General features: G+C 64.7%; 1 protein-coding gene across 1 annotated transcript; it reads right to left on the reverse strand.

Annotated features, from left to right (window-relative positions):
* Positions 1 to 119: 119 nt before the first annotated feature.
* EIF4G1 (eukaryotic translation initiation factor 4 gamma 1) lies at positions 120 to 16,045 on the reverse strand. The gene is given in 32 exon segments (XM_082319485.1): positions 120 to 1,096; positions 1,210 to 1,350; positions 1,423 to 1,504; positions 1,591 to 1,725; positions 1,848 to 1,946; positions 2,179 to 2,260; positions 2,354 to 2,479; positions 2,637 to 2,809; positions 2,974 to 3,089; positions 3,184 to 3,422; positions 4,075 to 4,177; positions 4,297 to 4,399; positions 4,499 to 4,599; positions 4,707 to 4,860; positions 5,272 to 5,376; positions 5,458 to 5,694; positions 5,789 to 5,935; positions 6,175 to 6,372; positions 6,457 to 6,630; positions 6,825 to 6,944; positions 7,212 to 7,345; positions 7,716 to 7,902; positions 8,105 to 8,193; positions 9,273 to 9,792; positions 9,794 to 10,155; positions 10,525 to 10,591; positions 10,663 to 10,755; positions 11,846 to 11,958; positions 13,604 to 13,703; positions 14,061 to 14,234; positions 15,747 to 15,833; positions 15,941 to 16,045. Coding segments are annotated over 32 exon segments (4,818 nt in total). The 5' UTR covers positions 16,016 to 16,045; the 3' UTR covers positions 120 to 914.
* Positions 16,046 to 17,010: the final 965 nt, after the last annotated feature.

Raw genomic sequence — 17,010 nt, forward strand, 5'->3', positions numbered from 1 at the left:
AATGTTCTTTTATTTCCAGTTTTAAGGTGAAAAGATGCCTTTAAATCTTCAATTAAATACTCCATAAAGAAAAAAAAAAAGCAAAAAAAAAATTATTTACAAATTCACGTGACCAGTAATTGAATCTTTCCTTTAATAATTACACGTGCGGCTCGTCACATCCGGCGCTCTATAAATACAGGGGACGCGGATGGGGGGGCCGCCCCGTCGCTTGCCCAATTGTGGCCTTAAACGTTTGGGAGGACGATGGGGACTTCGGGCAGGGGGAGGAGGGGACTCAGCCTGGCCCACAGAGAGGGGTCACCCTCTCTCCTCCCCAGCACCCTCCCCAGGTGTCAGAGCAGGAGCTGGGGGGGAATGATTTATATTTAAAATAAAAAACCATAGAGTGGGGGTCCAGGCAGTGATGGAGGAACAGAGAGGACAGGGGAGAGAAAGAAATCACGCTCCTGTCCCCAAACCAAATTAATAAGTTTATATATATATAATCTCTATATTTCAGCAAGAAGTAGGAGGAGGAAGAGGAGGGGAGAGACATGTCCCCATCCTGTCCCCCCTCCCCATGACATGAGTCCGGAGGTGCTCTGCCCTGCTCCCACAGACCTGGTGTGCCTGCGCTGGGAGGGGGCAGAGGGGGGGCCCCAAGGGGACCCACCGCGACCGCCACCTCCGTCAGCATCTGTTTATTATCATCATGACAAACTAGTACAGGCCTTGCAAACAGAACCGGGACGGGGGAGGAGGGAGAGGAGAATTGAAAAGAGAGAGTGGGGCTGTGGGGGGCACAGCAGGTCCCTCGGCCCCAGCGTCAGCAAGTCCAGAGGGGCTGGGGGCAGGAGGGGACAGAGATGCCCCCCAGGGTGCCCCGCTCTCTCTCCCCCCTTTCCCTTCCCCCTCCTCCTCCTCACGGCTGCTCAGTTGTTGTCCGACTCATCCTCGGCTTCCCGGAGCCAGGTGAAAAAGGCCGTCACCGATTTGAGAGCCACCCCTTTGCCCTGCTGCTCGGCCGGGTCCTTGCTGGACTCCCACTTGTAGAAAGCCTCCTCCTTGATGACGTCCTCATCGTAGAGGGCATCAAAGAACATCCGCAGCAGGTCTGGGGAGGGACAAAGGGGGGGCCCCTGCCATTCCCCGGCCACCAGCCGCCCTGCTGGGGTGGGGATGCGCCTGCCACCCCCCTCCTCAGCCCACCCGTCCCGTGACACTCACTGGGAGGCTGGTCCAACTTCACCACCAAGGCTTGCAGGGCATAGAGCGCCTGGAGCTCCTTCTGCTCATCCCGCAGGTACTTCTGCAGCAGCTTGGCTTGGTTGCGGATGACCAGGGCATCCACGCGGTAGGGGTTCTCGACTGCAGGAGATGGGGTGTGAGAGGGGGGCAGCGTGGGCAGGGGGACCCCCGCTGCCTCACCCTGGTACTCACATACGATGGCTGAGTGGCACACGGACGTCATCAGGGCCCTGATAAACGTGTTGGACGAGACCTGCTGCTCACTCAGGTTGGCCTGGAGGAAGGGTAGAGGGGTTATGAGGTGGGGAGGGAGCTGGGAGGGAGCTCCTGGACCTGCAGTCGCTGCGCCCACACCCTCACCTCGATCCAGTCGTATATTCTTTGGTTGTTCGGGTTCTCCTTCAGCAGTTTGTCCATTTGCTTGCACAGCTCCTCTGAGGTCAGCTCCTTGCGGCTTGGCGTGTCCGAACTGTCCCCCATTGTGTACTCCAATTTCTGGGGGAGTGGGCAGAGATGAGCTGTTAAAGGCAGCATGGGGGAACACCACGCTCCCGGCAGCAGGACCCCCAGGGACCCCCACTGCCTGTCTCTGCCCCTCACCGCTGCTGAGCTCCCACCTGCTCTGTGACAAATTTGTTGACATCCTGGTCCTCAGGCAGGAATTCCTTCCAGCTCAGGCCCCCGTCCCGCCACAGTTTGCCTGCGGTCTTCTGGCTCTGCAGGACAGACAGACAGTCGGCATCAGCACCCCAGGCCCTCCATCTCCAGGGAGGGGGATAGTGCAGCTTGGCCATGCCACCCCCATGACCCAGACATGGCAAGGGATGCCCCCCTGCCATCCCCTCTGGTGGCAGAGGGGTTCAATCCCCGCATGCCAGCCTGCCCCTCTGAGCAAGCTGCCAGTCCCCGAGGCAGCGGCCAGCAGCTAGGCGAGCCCCATGCACTTACCATGCCCTTGCACAACAAGCCCAGCACCTTGACCAGCAGCGTGGTGGCCTTCCCAATGGGCACCAGGGGCTTCGTTATCTCCCTGCAGGGCACCAGAGACCTGGTTGAGCTACCTGCCCCCAGGAGCCCCCCCCCCGGACCCCGTGGCAGCCCCACGGAGGGGCACGCCCCTCACCTGAAGAGCTCCTCCATGGGGATGCCTTCCTCTTGCAGGATGGGGGTGATAAGCTCGGCCAAGTACAGCCAGATGTGGGGGATATCGATCTCCATGTCTTCTGCAACCTCCAGGATCTCCCGCAGCCTGCAGGACAGTAGGGCCATTGGGATCCAGCAGCCCCTGCGCCCTCAGCTGGGAGAGACCTCGGGAGGTCTCAGTGATGAGCCCTGCTCAAGGCAGGGCCGAATTCAAAGCCAAGCAAATACCAGCTCGGGGCCAGGCTGGCCCAGCCCCTCCTCACCCTTTGTAGTACTGCTCCTTGGAGAGCGTGCCCGCCTTCACCAGCTGGCACAGCAGGACCCCCATGTGCTCGCGGGAGATGGTGCTCCTCTCCAGCGTGGACTCGATGCCGTTCTGCACGAAGATGTAGAGCGAGGAGGGGCTTCCCAGCTCCTGCACGCACTGCAGGGCCTCCTGCGGAGAAAAGGCGGGTCAGTACTGCCCCATGGCCAGCCCGACTCCCCCCTTTCTCATCCAGGCACCGCCGGCACCCTGCCTAAGAGCACTGCTGCCCAGGAAAGCGGATGGCGTGTTATGGGAGCCATATGGTGCTGTGCCTGGCCACCCCCTCCTCCCACCTTCATGTCATTGATGTGCAGGTATTCCTCTATGATCGCCTTGGATTTCTTCTCCAGCTCCTCTTCCGACAGCGTGGGCTTGGGGGATGCTGCGGGAGGTGCCGGCTCTTGCTTAACTGCGAGGAAAGAGCAAGGATCAGGTGCTGCCTGGGACAGGCAGAGCCCCAGGCCACGGCCAGACCCGCAGGACACCGCTCCTCCCCAGCTCACTGGTCTCTCGGCTCCTGTCCCGTTCCTCCGTCATGCTAGCAGCCTTGCGCACGGCCTCGGGGCCGCCCTGCTTCTCTCGTTCTCGGCTCCTGTCCTCTGTCTCTTTGCTGAAGCTCCTCTTGGTGAGGGCAGACCTGTTCCTGTCTGCCCGCTCCAGCCGGTCACTGCCCTTCTCCGAACGTGACTCCCGGTCCCCTCTGTCCCCAGCCTTGTCTGACCTGTCGCGGCTGGAGCTGCTCCTGGGTGGGAGGACAACAGACACAGCGTGAAGAGCCCATCACCACCCTCCCTGACCCCAGCCTACAGAGAGCTCTGTGAGGCAAGGCTGTCCCATTCCAATCCCAGCCCTTTCCAGGGTCACTGACCACCCTCAGGGGAAAACACTTTTCCCTGTTTCTCCCCTGTTCCAGCTCATGCCCTTTGCCTTTCGCTCTGTCCCTTGGCATGGCTGAGCAGAGCCTGGCCCCATCCTGCCCACACCTTTCCCCTGCAGCAGACTGTGGCGAGATCCCCCTTTGTTTTCCTCTTCTCCTGAACAAACCCGACTCCGACTCTCCCTGGGGACCTCGTGCTCCAGCCTCCACAGGACTCCCTCCAGCCCATCAATGTCCATCTGGTCCCAGGACCCCCAGGCTGGACCCAACACCCAGGTGTGGTCCCCTAAGTGCCAAACAGCAGGGAGGAAGCCCAGGGTGGGGTCAGCCTTCTTTGCCACAAGGACTCACAACTGACTCTGAGCCCCCCCAAGACCCCATCCTGCCACAGGGGATTATTCCAGCCCAGATGCCATATGTCGGTCAATATGTAGGCAAACCACTGCCCGATTCGGGGGGTTCCTCCCTGGGCTGCAGACCAACACGCCCACACGCCAAGGCAGGGCTGGCCCCTCACCTTTGCACCACGCGGCGGGACTCCAGACTCTCGGCAGGGGTCGACTGCTGGAGCGCTGAGAAGCGGTTCAAGGTGCTCGTGGCTGGTCGCCCTGAATCAGATGCTGGGCGTGAAAAGAGGGGAGTCTCAGAGTTCAGCACCTCCCCGGTACAGGAACCGCCAGGGGAAGGATACCCCCTCCTGCCCCATCCAACAGCACCCAGCCAGCCCCACGCTGCCTACCTGAATCTGCAGGCTTCGCGCCAGACCCTCCGCTGCTGCCTTTGCCCCAGCTCAGCCGCCCGCCCGGCGCAAAGAGCTGGTTGTTGGAGTCGATGGATCCAGGCTGCAGGTGTAGAGACAGAGTCAGTTCTGAACCTCACACCAAGGCAAGATCCGAGCCAAGCAGCCAGCTCAGCTGCCCACACTGCACCCCCAGCCTCACCTTGGTGATCTTCGTGAGCCGGCTGGTGTCGATGGGCCGGTTGCCCTTGCTGATGGGCACCGTGTTCCAGCCATCATCTGCGACCAGGCTCCCGCGACCACCTGGGCACAAGGGGGACAGACATAAGGCACAGGCAGGCCTCAAGCGGTGCCCAGCAGGAGCAACCCACCCCTGGCAGCCTCAGGTGCCCCCGAGCCCAGGCACTCACTGCTGGAGGATGGCCCGGGGGGTCCTCTCCTCTTGTCCTTCGACATGAGCTGCTGCACTTTGATGTGTTCCCGATGCTCCTCCATCTCTGCTTCCTTGTGGATCTGGTCGATGGTTTTGGGGCCCTGGTCTCCTCGCCGCGGCACCCAGCTATTCTGCAGAGGGCAGGGAAGGAGGGAAGAGGGCACTGAGCTGGCTGGAGGATGGAGGCAGAGACATTCCCCCTTCCCAGCCACCCCACCCTCAAAGCCTCAGGCCGGTCTCCTGCCTCAGCCATCACAGCTCCCCATGTGCTGTGGCAGCTTTTGGCACAAAAGGGCTCAGTTTCTGGAGCCCCCCTGCATTAAACAGCCGCCAGTTACTGTGTGCCCACTATCATTACCATGCTAACCAAGGGCTGGGGGCTAGCATGGTGTCTCTGGGGCTGGCCACAGCTTACACACCCACCTCTCCCCTCCCGGGGACACACGGACTGCTGGCACTCAGAGGACACAGGCCAGCAGCTCCATGGGAGCAAGCAGAGGACACAGGACAGTCCCCGGGCAATAGCAGGTCATGTGCCTTACCCGTCTGAGGTCAATCACATCCTGCAGCATGAAACGGATTCGGGATGATGTCTTCTTCTCTTTGATGATCTTCTCCATCTGATTGAAGTACTGGTCCATCCTAGGCTATAGAGGGACAGAGTCACGGTCACATCCCTCCTAAAGGCAAGGGCAGGGAAAGGCAAGGCAGGGCAGGGCAAGGGGTACCTTGGCCTTCTCAAAGTCCAAGTCCTTGCCAATGGTGGTAAGCAGGCGGCAAAGGCACTCAAGAGACTCCTCATCGTGGTTTTTGAGCAGCTTCACCACGCAGTCATGCATGATGGCCTCCGTCAACATCTTCAGTTTGAAGAGCTCTCCGATGAACTTGATGTTGCCCAGGGATCGCCGGCGGGCCTTGTCCCGCGCCTCCTCCAGCTCGTCCTTCATGCGCGCCTTCTCCTCGGGCTGCAGGGAGGGCACAGCAGGGCAGCTCAGAGCCCAGAGCCGCCCCAAAGACGCCCATGCCAGCCCTCAGCCACAGCCTCCCACCCCAACTCACAGCACTGGCATCGTCCATCTCCTTCTGCCGCTTCTCAAAGATCTCGTCGTCGTCCTTATCCTTCTCAAACTCCTTCTGGCAGCGGTTGAGCAGCAGCTTGCGGAAGTTCACAGTCACCGTGGGCTTGTCTGTTGTGGGCACTTTGAGCTGCAGGGAGAGGTACAACCCAGGCAAGGAGCATGAGTTGTGTCTCCCCCAAAAGCCGGCCAGCTAAGGCCCAGGCACTGCTCAAAGCAGGGAAAAGCCACCCCGCCTTGCTAAGACTCTGGACTTGGTCTGCCATCCACACGCCCACCCCACGCAGAGCTCTGCACCCTGCTGAGCTCAGCCAAGGCCCCGAACAAACCCCTACCAGCTCGGCACGAGACCCCCAAGCTCCTGCTCACCCCCATAAGGCAACGGCACATGTTAGCATAGGCAACAGAGAAGTTTGGCTCCGAGATGGCCTTCTCGAAGACGAGGTCGATGACACCCTTGAGCCGCTCCTCCGTGTCGATGGACAATTCCATCACCTGCTTCATCAGCTGCTGGAACATCTGGGGCGTCAGCTTGTTGAGGATGCTGCGGACGCGGCGGAGCAGTTCCTGCAAGGACAGCAGGGTCAGTGAGAGCCAGGCACGTCGCCCCCCCGCCCTCCCCTCCCACCACCCGCCTGCCCCAGCTCCCACCTGCGTCTTGATATTCTCAGGATCCTCCTCCTCGGAGGCACGCTTGCTGCTGGGTTTCCAGGCCTTCTCGGCCTTGTTCAGCTTGACATCCTCATTGAGGGACACAGTGGCAATAATTTTGCGGGGTTCCTTCCTCTGGCTCTGCTGGGAGCGGCGGGGACCCAACCCTGAAGGCTGACATGGGGAGAAGAAACTCAGCTCTTTGCTCTGGGACCAGCCGGGCCGGCTCCCGAGGTGTCCCCATCCGCCTGCTGCTCAGATCCTCAGTTCCATCATGGACATCAGTGGCCCAGACACATTGGCTCGAAGGCTTGATCATCACGGAGAGGCGGAGGGGGACGGTGTGGGTGAAGCGAGGAGATACTCACCAGGCCCCGGTTGCCCATGACGGGCCGGCCGAGGTTGGCAAAGGAGGGGGTGAAGTCAGGGCTGCAGTTCATGCCGCTGAGGCGGATAGGGTCGAGTGCCCGCAGTGGGGTCTTGTTGGCCTGCGAAGGTACACAGGGCTGAGGATGCCCGGGGGCAGAGGAGCGGGACGGATCCATCCCCCAGCCTCAGCGCCGGGACAAGGAACTGGAAAGATGGCCCCAAAGGTGCCCCCCACCAACCCCAGGCTCAAGGCCTGTTGCAGATGCTGCAACAGGACCCCGAGCACAGCAGGTAAGGCCCTGCCCTGCCTTGACAAGGCACAAAGAGGAGCCAGACCCCCACCTGGTCACCACCCACACTCCCCCAATTTCCAGGGCCGCACCGACCTTGTCCAGCACCACGTCCGTGATCTGGGGCAGCCCCTCAGGTTTCTGCATGCTGGCGAAGATGAACTGGAAGCCCAGCAAGAACTCCCGGTCATATCGCTTCTTCTCCTCGGGGTTCAGTGGCTTCCATTGCTCTGCAGTGGGTGGCAAGAGGGAGACCCTGATGCGGCCTGTCCCGTATCCTCCACCCCGAGCTGCGGCAGGTCCAGGCCCACCCAGGGACCAACAAGGTGGGATGTAGACAACCACAGAGCTGCCCCAGCCTGGTACGCCATGAGCACAACGCTGCTTGCTTAGACAGAAAGCCTGATGCCACCAGCTCCCTGCCTCCTGCCAGGACCCTCGCGCTGGGGCCTCTGTCCCCCACCCTGTGCCAGGCTTGGGGACAAGATGGGAGGAGAGTATGAGGTTTAGGACAGCTGGACCGTGCCACCCCCACCCTCCCCACCGCTGGGTCCAGAGGTGGTGGCTCCCGGGGAAGGCCTGGGCCAAGGCACGGCTCACCTTCCTTGTAGCGGTACTTCTGATCAGCAGCCTTGCCCTTCTCCGGGGCCAGCTTGTCCTCCTTTTCCTCCCACGTCTCCTCTGACTCTTCCTGTGGACGGGCAGGGGCCACATCCTCTGCTTCGCGGGCAGGGGCGGATGCAGGGGGCTTGTTCTCCGCCTCCGAGGCACTGTCGCTGATCTGAGACTGCATCGGGAAGGACAGGGACAGCAGTCACCCTGCGAACCTGGTCCTGCCCCCTCCACCCCGCACCCAGGCGTCCACCTCGCCTCAGATCCTCATTACCATCACAGAGCATCAGTGGCCCAGACACGATGGCACAAAGCAGAGTTCATCACAGGAGGAGATGGGACACAGGGTGACCCCCAGACACCCCTGGGATGCTCACCTCTTTAAAGGCATCCAGCAAATCGCCTACTGCCTCCTTCTTGTTCAGCTCCTTCATCCTTCGCTTCTTCTTTGGCACCGACACGGCGACTGGGAGGAGAGACAGGGAGGTGAAGGACAGGAACCCTCCCAGTCCCCCACATACCCTGACACCAGCTCCGGGGCCACCAGCAAGGCCCCAGTAACACCAGGCAAACTTCAGGATGGGGCCGTGGTGAGCCACAGGGACATGGTCCTGCCACCCCAGCACAGCCCCCGTCCCCAAACACACCGTGCACCCACCTGGGCATCTGCAGCCCTGCAGATCCTACACAGAGCCCACCAAGGCACCCCGCTCCCTAAGCGTGCTCCCCAGAATACACCCTGTACAGAGGCACCTCACCCCTCTCCCCATCCAGCTGCTGCACCCCAATTTACCCTGTGCCTCTCCGAAGCACCCCATCCACACCTCTTCCCCAGTGCAGCGCTCCCCATCCTCCTCAGGGGATCCCTGCAGATACCCACACCCCTCTGCAGGGCAGCCCGTACAGGGACACCCCTGTACATGCCTCTGCCCCCATATATGCTCCCCTCCCTGCCACCCCTACACACCGCCCCATACAGAGGTGCTCCCCAGAAGCACATCTGCCTCCAGGTCGCCCTCCTATAGCCCCCCTGTATGCTGGCACAGGGTGCTCTGTGTGAACGTGTCCTGTGTACCCGTCTTCCCCATCCTCCCCCAGTACCCCTATGGAACCCCCATGCTCCTGTGCAGGGTGTTTAAAAAAAAAAAAAATACAACAAACATATCTTCACCCCAGCACATCCCTAGGGCACCCCACTTTCCCCCAGGCACCCCTATGTACCCAATACCCACCCTACACCCCTGCGTAAGGCATCACATAAAACACACTTCCCTTGTGGCACCTCATTCCCTGTGACCCAGGGCACCCCACACGTACACCCCTCTATACCCCAGACATCTCCCCCCATCTCGCCATCCACGGGCACGTTGTGTGTCCCCCAGCACCCCACACCCACGTGTCCTGGGTCACCTAACCCCGTCCCCCTCTCCGACACCCTCCCTGTACCCCATGCCTGGCACCGCACCCAGCTGACCCCCCCATGTCACCCAACACCCACCCTGGGGCACCCCGCGGCCCCACACGCCCCAGCCCAGCATCCCCAACCTTGCGCGGTCGCCTCCGAGGTCTGTGAAGGGGCAGGGGCCGGGCTCGAGCTCCGCTCCTGGGCCTCGCCGGGGCCTTCGCTCTCCTCCTCCTCCTCCTCTGCCGGGGGGGAGGCAGGGGTGCCGGGCTGAGCCGGCTCCTCAGGCTCTGAGATGGGGCTGACGTCAGACTCGGGCTGCTCCTCGCTCGGCTCCGCTTTGCTGGTGCCCTCCACCCCGTTGGGCAGGGGCAGCTCTTCGGGCTGGGCGATGGGGGAGTCCAGGGTGGGCACTGGCACCGGCGCAGGCAACGGCACCGGCTGGCACACAGGCGCCTCGGGGACCGGCTTGGGCACCTCCTCTAAAACCCCGTTGGCCTCGGCGGCAGGCTCGGCAGCGGGCTCGGGGCAGGGCTCTTCCCGGGGCGGCGGGGGGCTGGGGGAGGCGGGTTTGGCGGGCGCTTCAGGGGCCTGCGGTACGACGGGTGGCGGCGACGGCGCGGCCGGCACCGGGGGCACGGCTGGCATTGGGGGGGACAATGGGCACCAGCGGCGCCTCGGGGGGCGCAGGCGCCTGCGGGGCGGGCTCCGGGAGGGGAATGGCGACCTCCTCCTCCTCCTCCGCGACCACCGTGTCCATGTCGGGCGTGGGCACGAGGGGCGGCTCCACAGCCCCTGGCACTGTAGTGATGGCGCTAAACGTCTTGTGCGGGTCGGGCGGCGCCTCGCCCAGCTCCGGTTTAGTGTCCACGTCCACGGGGGGCTCCATTGGCACCAGTGCCACGGCCGAGAGCACCACGGGCTCCACCTCGGGGATGAGGGGAGGGGGAGGCGATGGAGACGCCGACTTGTTGGGCTCCAGGGAGACAGGCTTGCTCACCACCAGCGCGGGCTTTGGGCGGTCATCTGCAAGATGGGTGGCGTTAACAGGGGGCTCTCCAATCCCCGGCTGACCCCACATCCCTCCCTAAATCCCTCCATCTGCAAGAGCAGTAGGGACAGATGTGCCAACGCACATCACAAACGGGTGACAGGGACATGAGGGGTCCTCCAGTGCCCAGGGGACAGCTGGGGTGAGCAGACAGCCCCTATAAACTCTCCTGGACCCAACATGGGGACACCAGTCCCCAGGTATGTAGGCAATGTTTCACCCCGCAAGCCCCAAGTGAACCGAAGAATGGCAGGGCTTGCATCTCGCACTCCACAGTGCCAACAACAGGGAGCCTGGCAGCAGCCGTGCCGGCTGGCACACCCACCCCCGGCACGGGCACTTACCTGGCCGGACAATAACTGCTACATGGGGGGTCTCTCCATTGGCCTGGGGCTCCAAACCGCTTCCAGCCTAGGGGGCAAAGAGGGAGTTCAGCAGGGCCCCGTGCACATCCCACTGCCCCTGTCGGGGAGTCCCCTTACCTGCGGAGGGGTGGGAGTGGATGAGGTCCTTGCTCCGGACATGATTTCTTCAGTGATGTCTTTGCCACCTTGGTTGGGGTCTCGTATCCGGATCTGTCCACGGGTCAGGGCAGAGAGATGCAAGCTGTCAGTGGGGTGGGGGACACAGCACACGGGCCACCCCCTTTCCCTGGGCCTGACACCCCCAGCACACTCCCTTCTCCAAAGGGAGAGGCTCGTTCAGCGCTGTGCCTGCCCTGACCATGCACAGTTTGGGGACCGGTGGGTGCCACCTCCCCTCCCCACAGGGCACAGCGCCCCACAGACACCGGCCTGTCCCGATGCCCAGTGGGTAGGGACGGTGTGGGGCAGGGCGAGCCTTGCAAGCCATGCTGCCAGGCAGCCAGAGCCAGCACCATGTCCCCAGGCCAGTGCCATCTCCAGGGGTGGGGGGATCCCAAGGCATCACCACGCTGGCACAGGGGCTGTGGGGACACCCCCCACCTCAGGGACAGCACAGGGGACCGGCCTCAGCACGCAAAAGTCATGGCGAGCTCTGTGCCATTCCAGGCACAGCCCATACGCCCTCAGCCTCGCTGGCCCCACGCCTGCCGTGGGTGCAGCAGGAGCCACAGGGCACCCTGCTGGGGGGTGAGTGGGGGGACACAGGTCCAGGACTCCGGTGGGGGGCACAGTGCAGCCAGGGGTCTTGTTCTCCCCACCGCCAAATGTGACCTGCTCCAGGGCAGCAAGAGCAGAGCCTGAGGAGCACCGAGGCCCCTCCGCCAAGGAATGCGCCAGCATCCCCCCTCCCTGGCCCAGCGACACCCCCAGCCCCCCAGCGCAGGGCCACGCCGGCAGCCGCCCGGCTCCCCGCTATAAATAGGCCCCGCGCGAGGCCTCTGAGCGCCGGCATCTCCAGGAGCAGACAGCAGTTGGCAGCCGCGGCACCCCCGCCCCCCCCGGGGAGCCATGACTCAGCACAACACTGCCCGCCGGGACGGCCAAGGTCGATGGCACCCGCTGCGCACCCCAAGCCCCTCAGCCGAGCCCCCCAGCCTGGGGGGGAGACACGGCCCCGCTCCGCTCGCCTTCCCCGGCATGCTGCACCATGTCCCATCCCGCACACCACCGGCAGCCGGGGCTGGCACCGTCCCCTCCTGCGTGCGAGCTCCCCCCTGCCTGGAGGCGGATGGCTCCTTACCGTCTTGCGCTCTCGTTTTGGGGGGATCGGCGGCTGCTGGCTCACAATGACCTGGGCGGTGGGGACCCCCGCCGGGAACTGCTGCACCCCCTGTGCTGGGTAATAAGCACCCGCTGGAGGAGAGGAGAGAGCGTCAGACCGGCCAACCCAGATCCTCCAAGCCCGTCCTGGAGACCCCCTGATCCCCCACACACAAGGGTCTGTCAGGAGCCTGGGGAGCCCGTGCCGCTCTGCAGCGAACCCCCATCGCATCCGGCCCGGATTGTCCCAACCCGCCTGACAGGCCTGACCGAATTCCTTCCCTGTGAAGCAGAGCGTCCCCGCGCCGCCCCCACGCCCAGCCAGGCCCCGCAGGCGTCCGCCGTGCCCACCGGCTCCACGCCACCGCCGGGACGCTCGGCCATGCCGGGTACGGTGTCCCAGCTCCGCGGGCGGCCACCTTCCTGCCGGCACCCTTATCTCGCCGGGGCCAGCACCAGCCCAAGGGCGGCACCAGGCAGCCCCGTCCGCACCCTCCATTCACACCCAGGCCGAGGGGCTCAGGCTCCCCACGCAGCCTGAGCCCCCGGCGAGCCCAGCCCAGAGGAGGGAGCTGTGGCGGGGGCCGGAGGCAGAGCTGGACCCCATCCAGGGCTGGCACAGCCCCCGAGAGGCACTCTGCTCCTCCCAGGGCATCCGCGAGCATCACCCCCAGAGCAAACATCACCCCTAGAGCGGTGCCACGGGGACGTGGGCATGAGGGGGGACAGGCACAGCTGGGGATGGGCCAGGCGCAGCAGGAGGGAGGGAGACCCCGAGCTGCCCAGCCCTGGGGACCAGGAGGGCCGGCCCATCGAGGGGCACGCAGTGCCAGGCCACCCACCCGGTCTTGCAGGCAAGAGGCATGCTGCTGCCAGCTCCCCCGGGAACAGCTGCAGCCCCAAAGGGAAGGCGGGGGGCAAACCCATCCTGGGACCCCACAGAGACACCCAGGGGATGCCCCCCTGCCGGGGACGAAGAAGTGGCTATGCCCTGGCCAGAGCACGGGAGCCAGCCACTGCTGGGGGCCACCTTCCTCCTCCGAGAGGCCGGCTGGGCCCCGGGACAAGAGGGAGGGAGGACGGGGACGTACCTGGCTCAGGAGAAACCCATCTCTGCCCCGGTTATGCTTTGCTGCTGTGCCGGGGCCGGAGGCCTCGGCTCACATTTCTGTGTCTGCCGGGCCTCCCGGGACCGACCAAGCCTAAATATAGTCACAGCCCGGGTGGCCACATGCGAGCGGGGGGAAGAAGGGGGGGCTGCTCACACCACCACTCCCCAGCGCCGGGAGAGGGCAGGCATGGAGCAACACCAGCACCCCAGGCTCAGCTCCCTGGGGAGCGGGGAGCTGAGGCAGGGTCAGCAAGCAGAAAACTGCTCACCACCTTGACGGTGAGCGAGGGGGAGCAGGGGATAAAGTCTGTCCCGGCCTTCCACCAGGAGAGTTAAACATTAAACGGCCCCGATTTGGAAAAGGGCGGGGGTGGATGGACCGATGGGACACGATGCACAGCCCTTGGTGTTGCTGTGAGATGGGCAACACCCCCTGCCCCCCAAAACAGCCTGTAATGGAGTCACAGAGACAGCCCCAGCGAGCTGGCAAAGGCAGAGGGGTCTGTGCTCAGCTCCTGAGCACAGAGGGCTGCAGGGAGGCCAGAGGCAGGGGAGCAAAAAAAGGTGGGGGTGCTGGGTCTAGAAGAGCACCAGGGAGCAGAGCAACCCCCTCCCCGCCATCTGTACCGTAAGTCCCGAACTCTGTGGGGCTGGCTCCAGGGTAAAAACTAGGGGCACCGGGCTGGACCGGGTACTGTTGGGTTGGGACGACATACGTGGAGCGACCCTGCAATGGGGGAGAAGAAGAAAGGTCAGTTACCTCCCCTGCAGGGCGCAGACGTACCCCCAAACCACTGACATACCCCCAAACCTGCCTGTGAACCAGCTGGGCGCCAGGGCAGGGAGCAGGACGCAGGCAAAGTGGGCACCAGGCGCCTCGGGGGGCTGCCGGGGAGGGGGACCAACGCTGACTGCTGCCTCTCTACAGAGCCAGGCAACACCCTGCTCAAATCAGTGGGTGCTCAGAGAGCCTGGGGGACCCCTTCCACCCTCCCAAAGCAGACCTGGGCTCCAACCCCGGGCAACACCCCCCACTGGTGCCCACCCCAGCCCCCTCCCACAGAGCCCGGGGCACGTCCCTCACCTGTCCGGGAATGTAATAGGCTCCTTGGGAAGGTGTGTAGGATATCTGGGAGGGTATCATCATCACCTGGGAAGCAGCTGGATACACATGGGCAGGGGGGCCGGGCCGGGCCGTCGTGTTACTCTGCACGCGGGACGCGCTGGCGGGAGGCTGCGCCCTGTTCTGGTAGAAATGCTTGGGGAGAGACGGGGCACAGCGTCAGGCGGCGTGCCAGCATCCCCACCCGGCACCGACGAGACACCCCCCCCCACCACCCCAGGATGCAGCCCCCCTCCCCCCCCCCAGCCGTGTTCCCCAGAGCACCCCCACCCTGGCACCATCCCGTCCCCACGCACCTGCGGGGCTGCCTGGGTCCACCCGACCCAGCTCATACCCGGCGCGGCCCCCTCCCAGCCCAACGGGGGCCGGCAGCTCCAGCGCCCGGAGCCGGCCACGGCCGCACGCAGCTCAGCGGCGGCGGGTCCCGGCGTGCTTCACACCGGTTCCCGGCGCTCGCATTGAATGCTGGGACCTGTAGTCCCACCGTGCCGAGCCACGCCGGGGCCGGACAGCCAGGGCGTGCAGAGCCAGCTATTCTCGCCCCGGCCCATGCCGTTCATCCCGACCCGACTTCTTTGCCAGGTGGGAGCATCCCCGGGAGCAGCAGCTCAAGCCCAGCAGTGAGTGGGCAAGGAAGGGTCTGCACACACACCCCGGGGCAAGGAGAAAGCGTTACCTGAAGAGACCTGAATCCTCCCTGTTAGCAAGCGCACGCATACAGAGGGAAAAGGGGAAAGAGAGAGACAGGAGTTACCCGCATTGGGACAGGGCTTGAACACAGCGTGGCTGGCAGAGGAGGGGACAGGAGGCTGGGGAGCCCTTTGCCTGGTGCTCACATCCACCAGTGTCCCCTGTAGGGACACCCCAAGGGGCAGGGAAGGGATCAAGGGGCTCCCCAGCCAGCACAGCCGAGAACGTCACCAGATCTGTCCCCAGCAGCTCCTCCACATGAGAGGGCTGATGGAGGTCCAGAGCCTTGCATGGCACTGCAGGGCGCTGGGAGACCCCCACAAAGTGGGGAAGAAGAGGAAGAAGAAGATGAGAAAGGGCACAGGCAGAAGCAGCAGCCCGGGCTGGGGTTAGCACAGGCACAGCCACATGCTGCAGGCTCCATGCAAGGAAGAAACTGGGGAGACACTGCAGGGAAACCCCCCCAAAGTTGAGGTGTCCCCCACTTTCCCCAGACCAGCCCATCCCCCAGCTCTGGGGTCCCCACGTGCTCCCTGGCCCCTTCATGCCCAGGGTGGGTGTTTCTGTGCAGTGTCGGGGCAGGGTGCTCGGCATGCCGGGTGGGGGAAGCGGGTTAGTACCTGCTGGTGAATAGCCCGAGGCCCTGCTGGAAACTAAGAGAGGAGGAGAGGGAGGTTTGGGACAGGGGAGGAAGGAGAGAAGAGCAGTCACTTGGTGGGCAACCCTGGCTGGAGGCCTCTGCCCCCCCCACCCCAGGGCCGGGAGGTCCACAGGCAGCGGTCGTGGTCTGGATCGCGGGCACACTCCCCCTCGCAGGCGCGCGCCGGCCCCGAGGGGCACCACAGGGCTCCTGGCACCCCTGGGCACCGCAGCGGTGGGGGCTACTCAGCCAGGAGGGAGAAAGGCTGCTGGCCCCCCCCCGCCATCGCCTCCTCCAACCCGGGGCAAAGCCCTTACCTGGCGCGGCTGAGAAGGCGTATTCATTTGTGAGGTCGGTGCCGGGTTAAAAACCACAGGTGCCGTCTGACCAGGTGGGAATGTCGGCTAGAGGGAGGCAGGGAGGGAAGGAGATGGCACTGCCACCCCCGGCACAGAGCAGGGAGGCAAAGATGGGTGTCCCCCCCGCCCCACACCCCGAAGGGGCTGGTTACCTGCGGCAGTCCGGGAGAAGGGGCAGGGTGCGGGGCTGTCGGGGCTCCTCCTGTGGGCTGTGGAGCTTTGTTCATTTCATGGGGTTGTGCATAAGGATCCCCTCGCTATCTGCGGGGACAGGGACAGCGCGCGTAAGCTGGAGGCAGGCAGCACCCCTGGCATCTGTCTCCTGCACCCAAAAACGGGGCATCTCCAGCCCCTCAGCGTAAAGCCTGACACCGGCCATGCCCCACGGACGGCATCACACCGGGGCGCAGACCCCCAGCCACCCCCCCCGCCCCACTGGGACACAGGGAGAGGGTGAGCACCGCCTGGGCGCCCAGCCCGGGCAGATCCCCGCGCCCTGTGGAGTAAAGCCCCCCACGGTGCCCCAAACTCAGCTGTGCCCACCGGCAGGACTGACACACACACCCCACCCCCCGAGGTGACCCCGCAGAGCCCGGCCAGGCACCCCGCACAAGCGGGCACCAGTGCCCGTGGCCCACTGCCAGCACCCAGGCCACCACCAGCTCCGGGGGGCTGGGTGGGCCGGCGGCACCCCGGCGTCAGCCGTGCCCGGCTCCACCCCAGCTGACCTACTAAGCGCTTCCCCCGGCCGGCCAAACCTGTTCCTGCCGGTGGCGCCGGGTCCCCGGCGTACGCCGCAAACGCCTACCGGGGAGGGCAGGGAGCAGCTCCTGCATCCCCCTGCGCCACCGACGCTCCTGCCCGGGGGAAGCCCGCAGCCCCCCTGCCACCGCCGGCACCCAGGCGGGCCCGGGCACCCTCCCGGGAGGGACTTGGCAGCCGGTGCCGCTCTCCCCGCCCCAGTGCAAAGGCCGCCGGGGGCAGGAAGGAGAGGCGGTGCCCCCCACCCTGCCGGGGGTCCCCCGCACCCCACGGCAGCCGGCGAGCCCGCTGCCGGCCGGGGCACCCGAGGGAGCAGCCGCCGTGCCTCCTGTAACCCAACGCTCGGCTGCGTCAGCGCCACCGGTGCCCGGTCCCGCTGCCGGGCACTGCCAGGCACGTCCCGCCGGCACCGGGGTGCCCTGTCCCCCCCCAGGGCTGTAACCCCGGAATGGGGGGTGCC

The sequence above is a fragment of the Platalea leucorodia genome, assembly GCF_965183815.1.
Source record: "Platalea leucorodia genome assembly, chromosome: 8".
NCBI classification, from domain to species: domain Eukaryota; kingdom Metazoa; phylum Chordata; class Aves; order Pelecaniformes; family Threskiornithidae; genus Platalea; species Platalea leucorodia.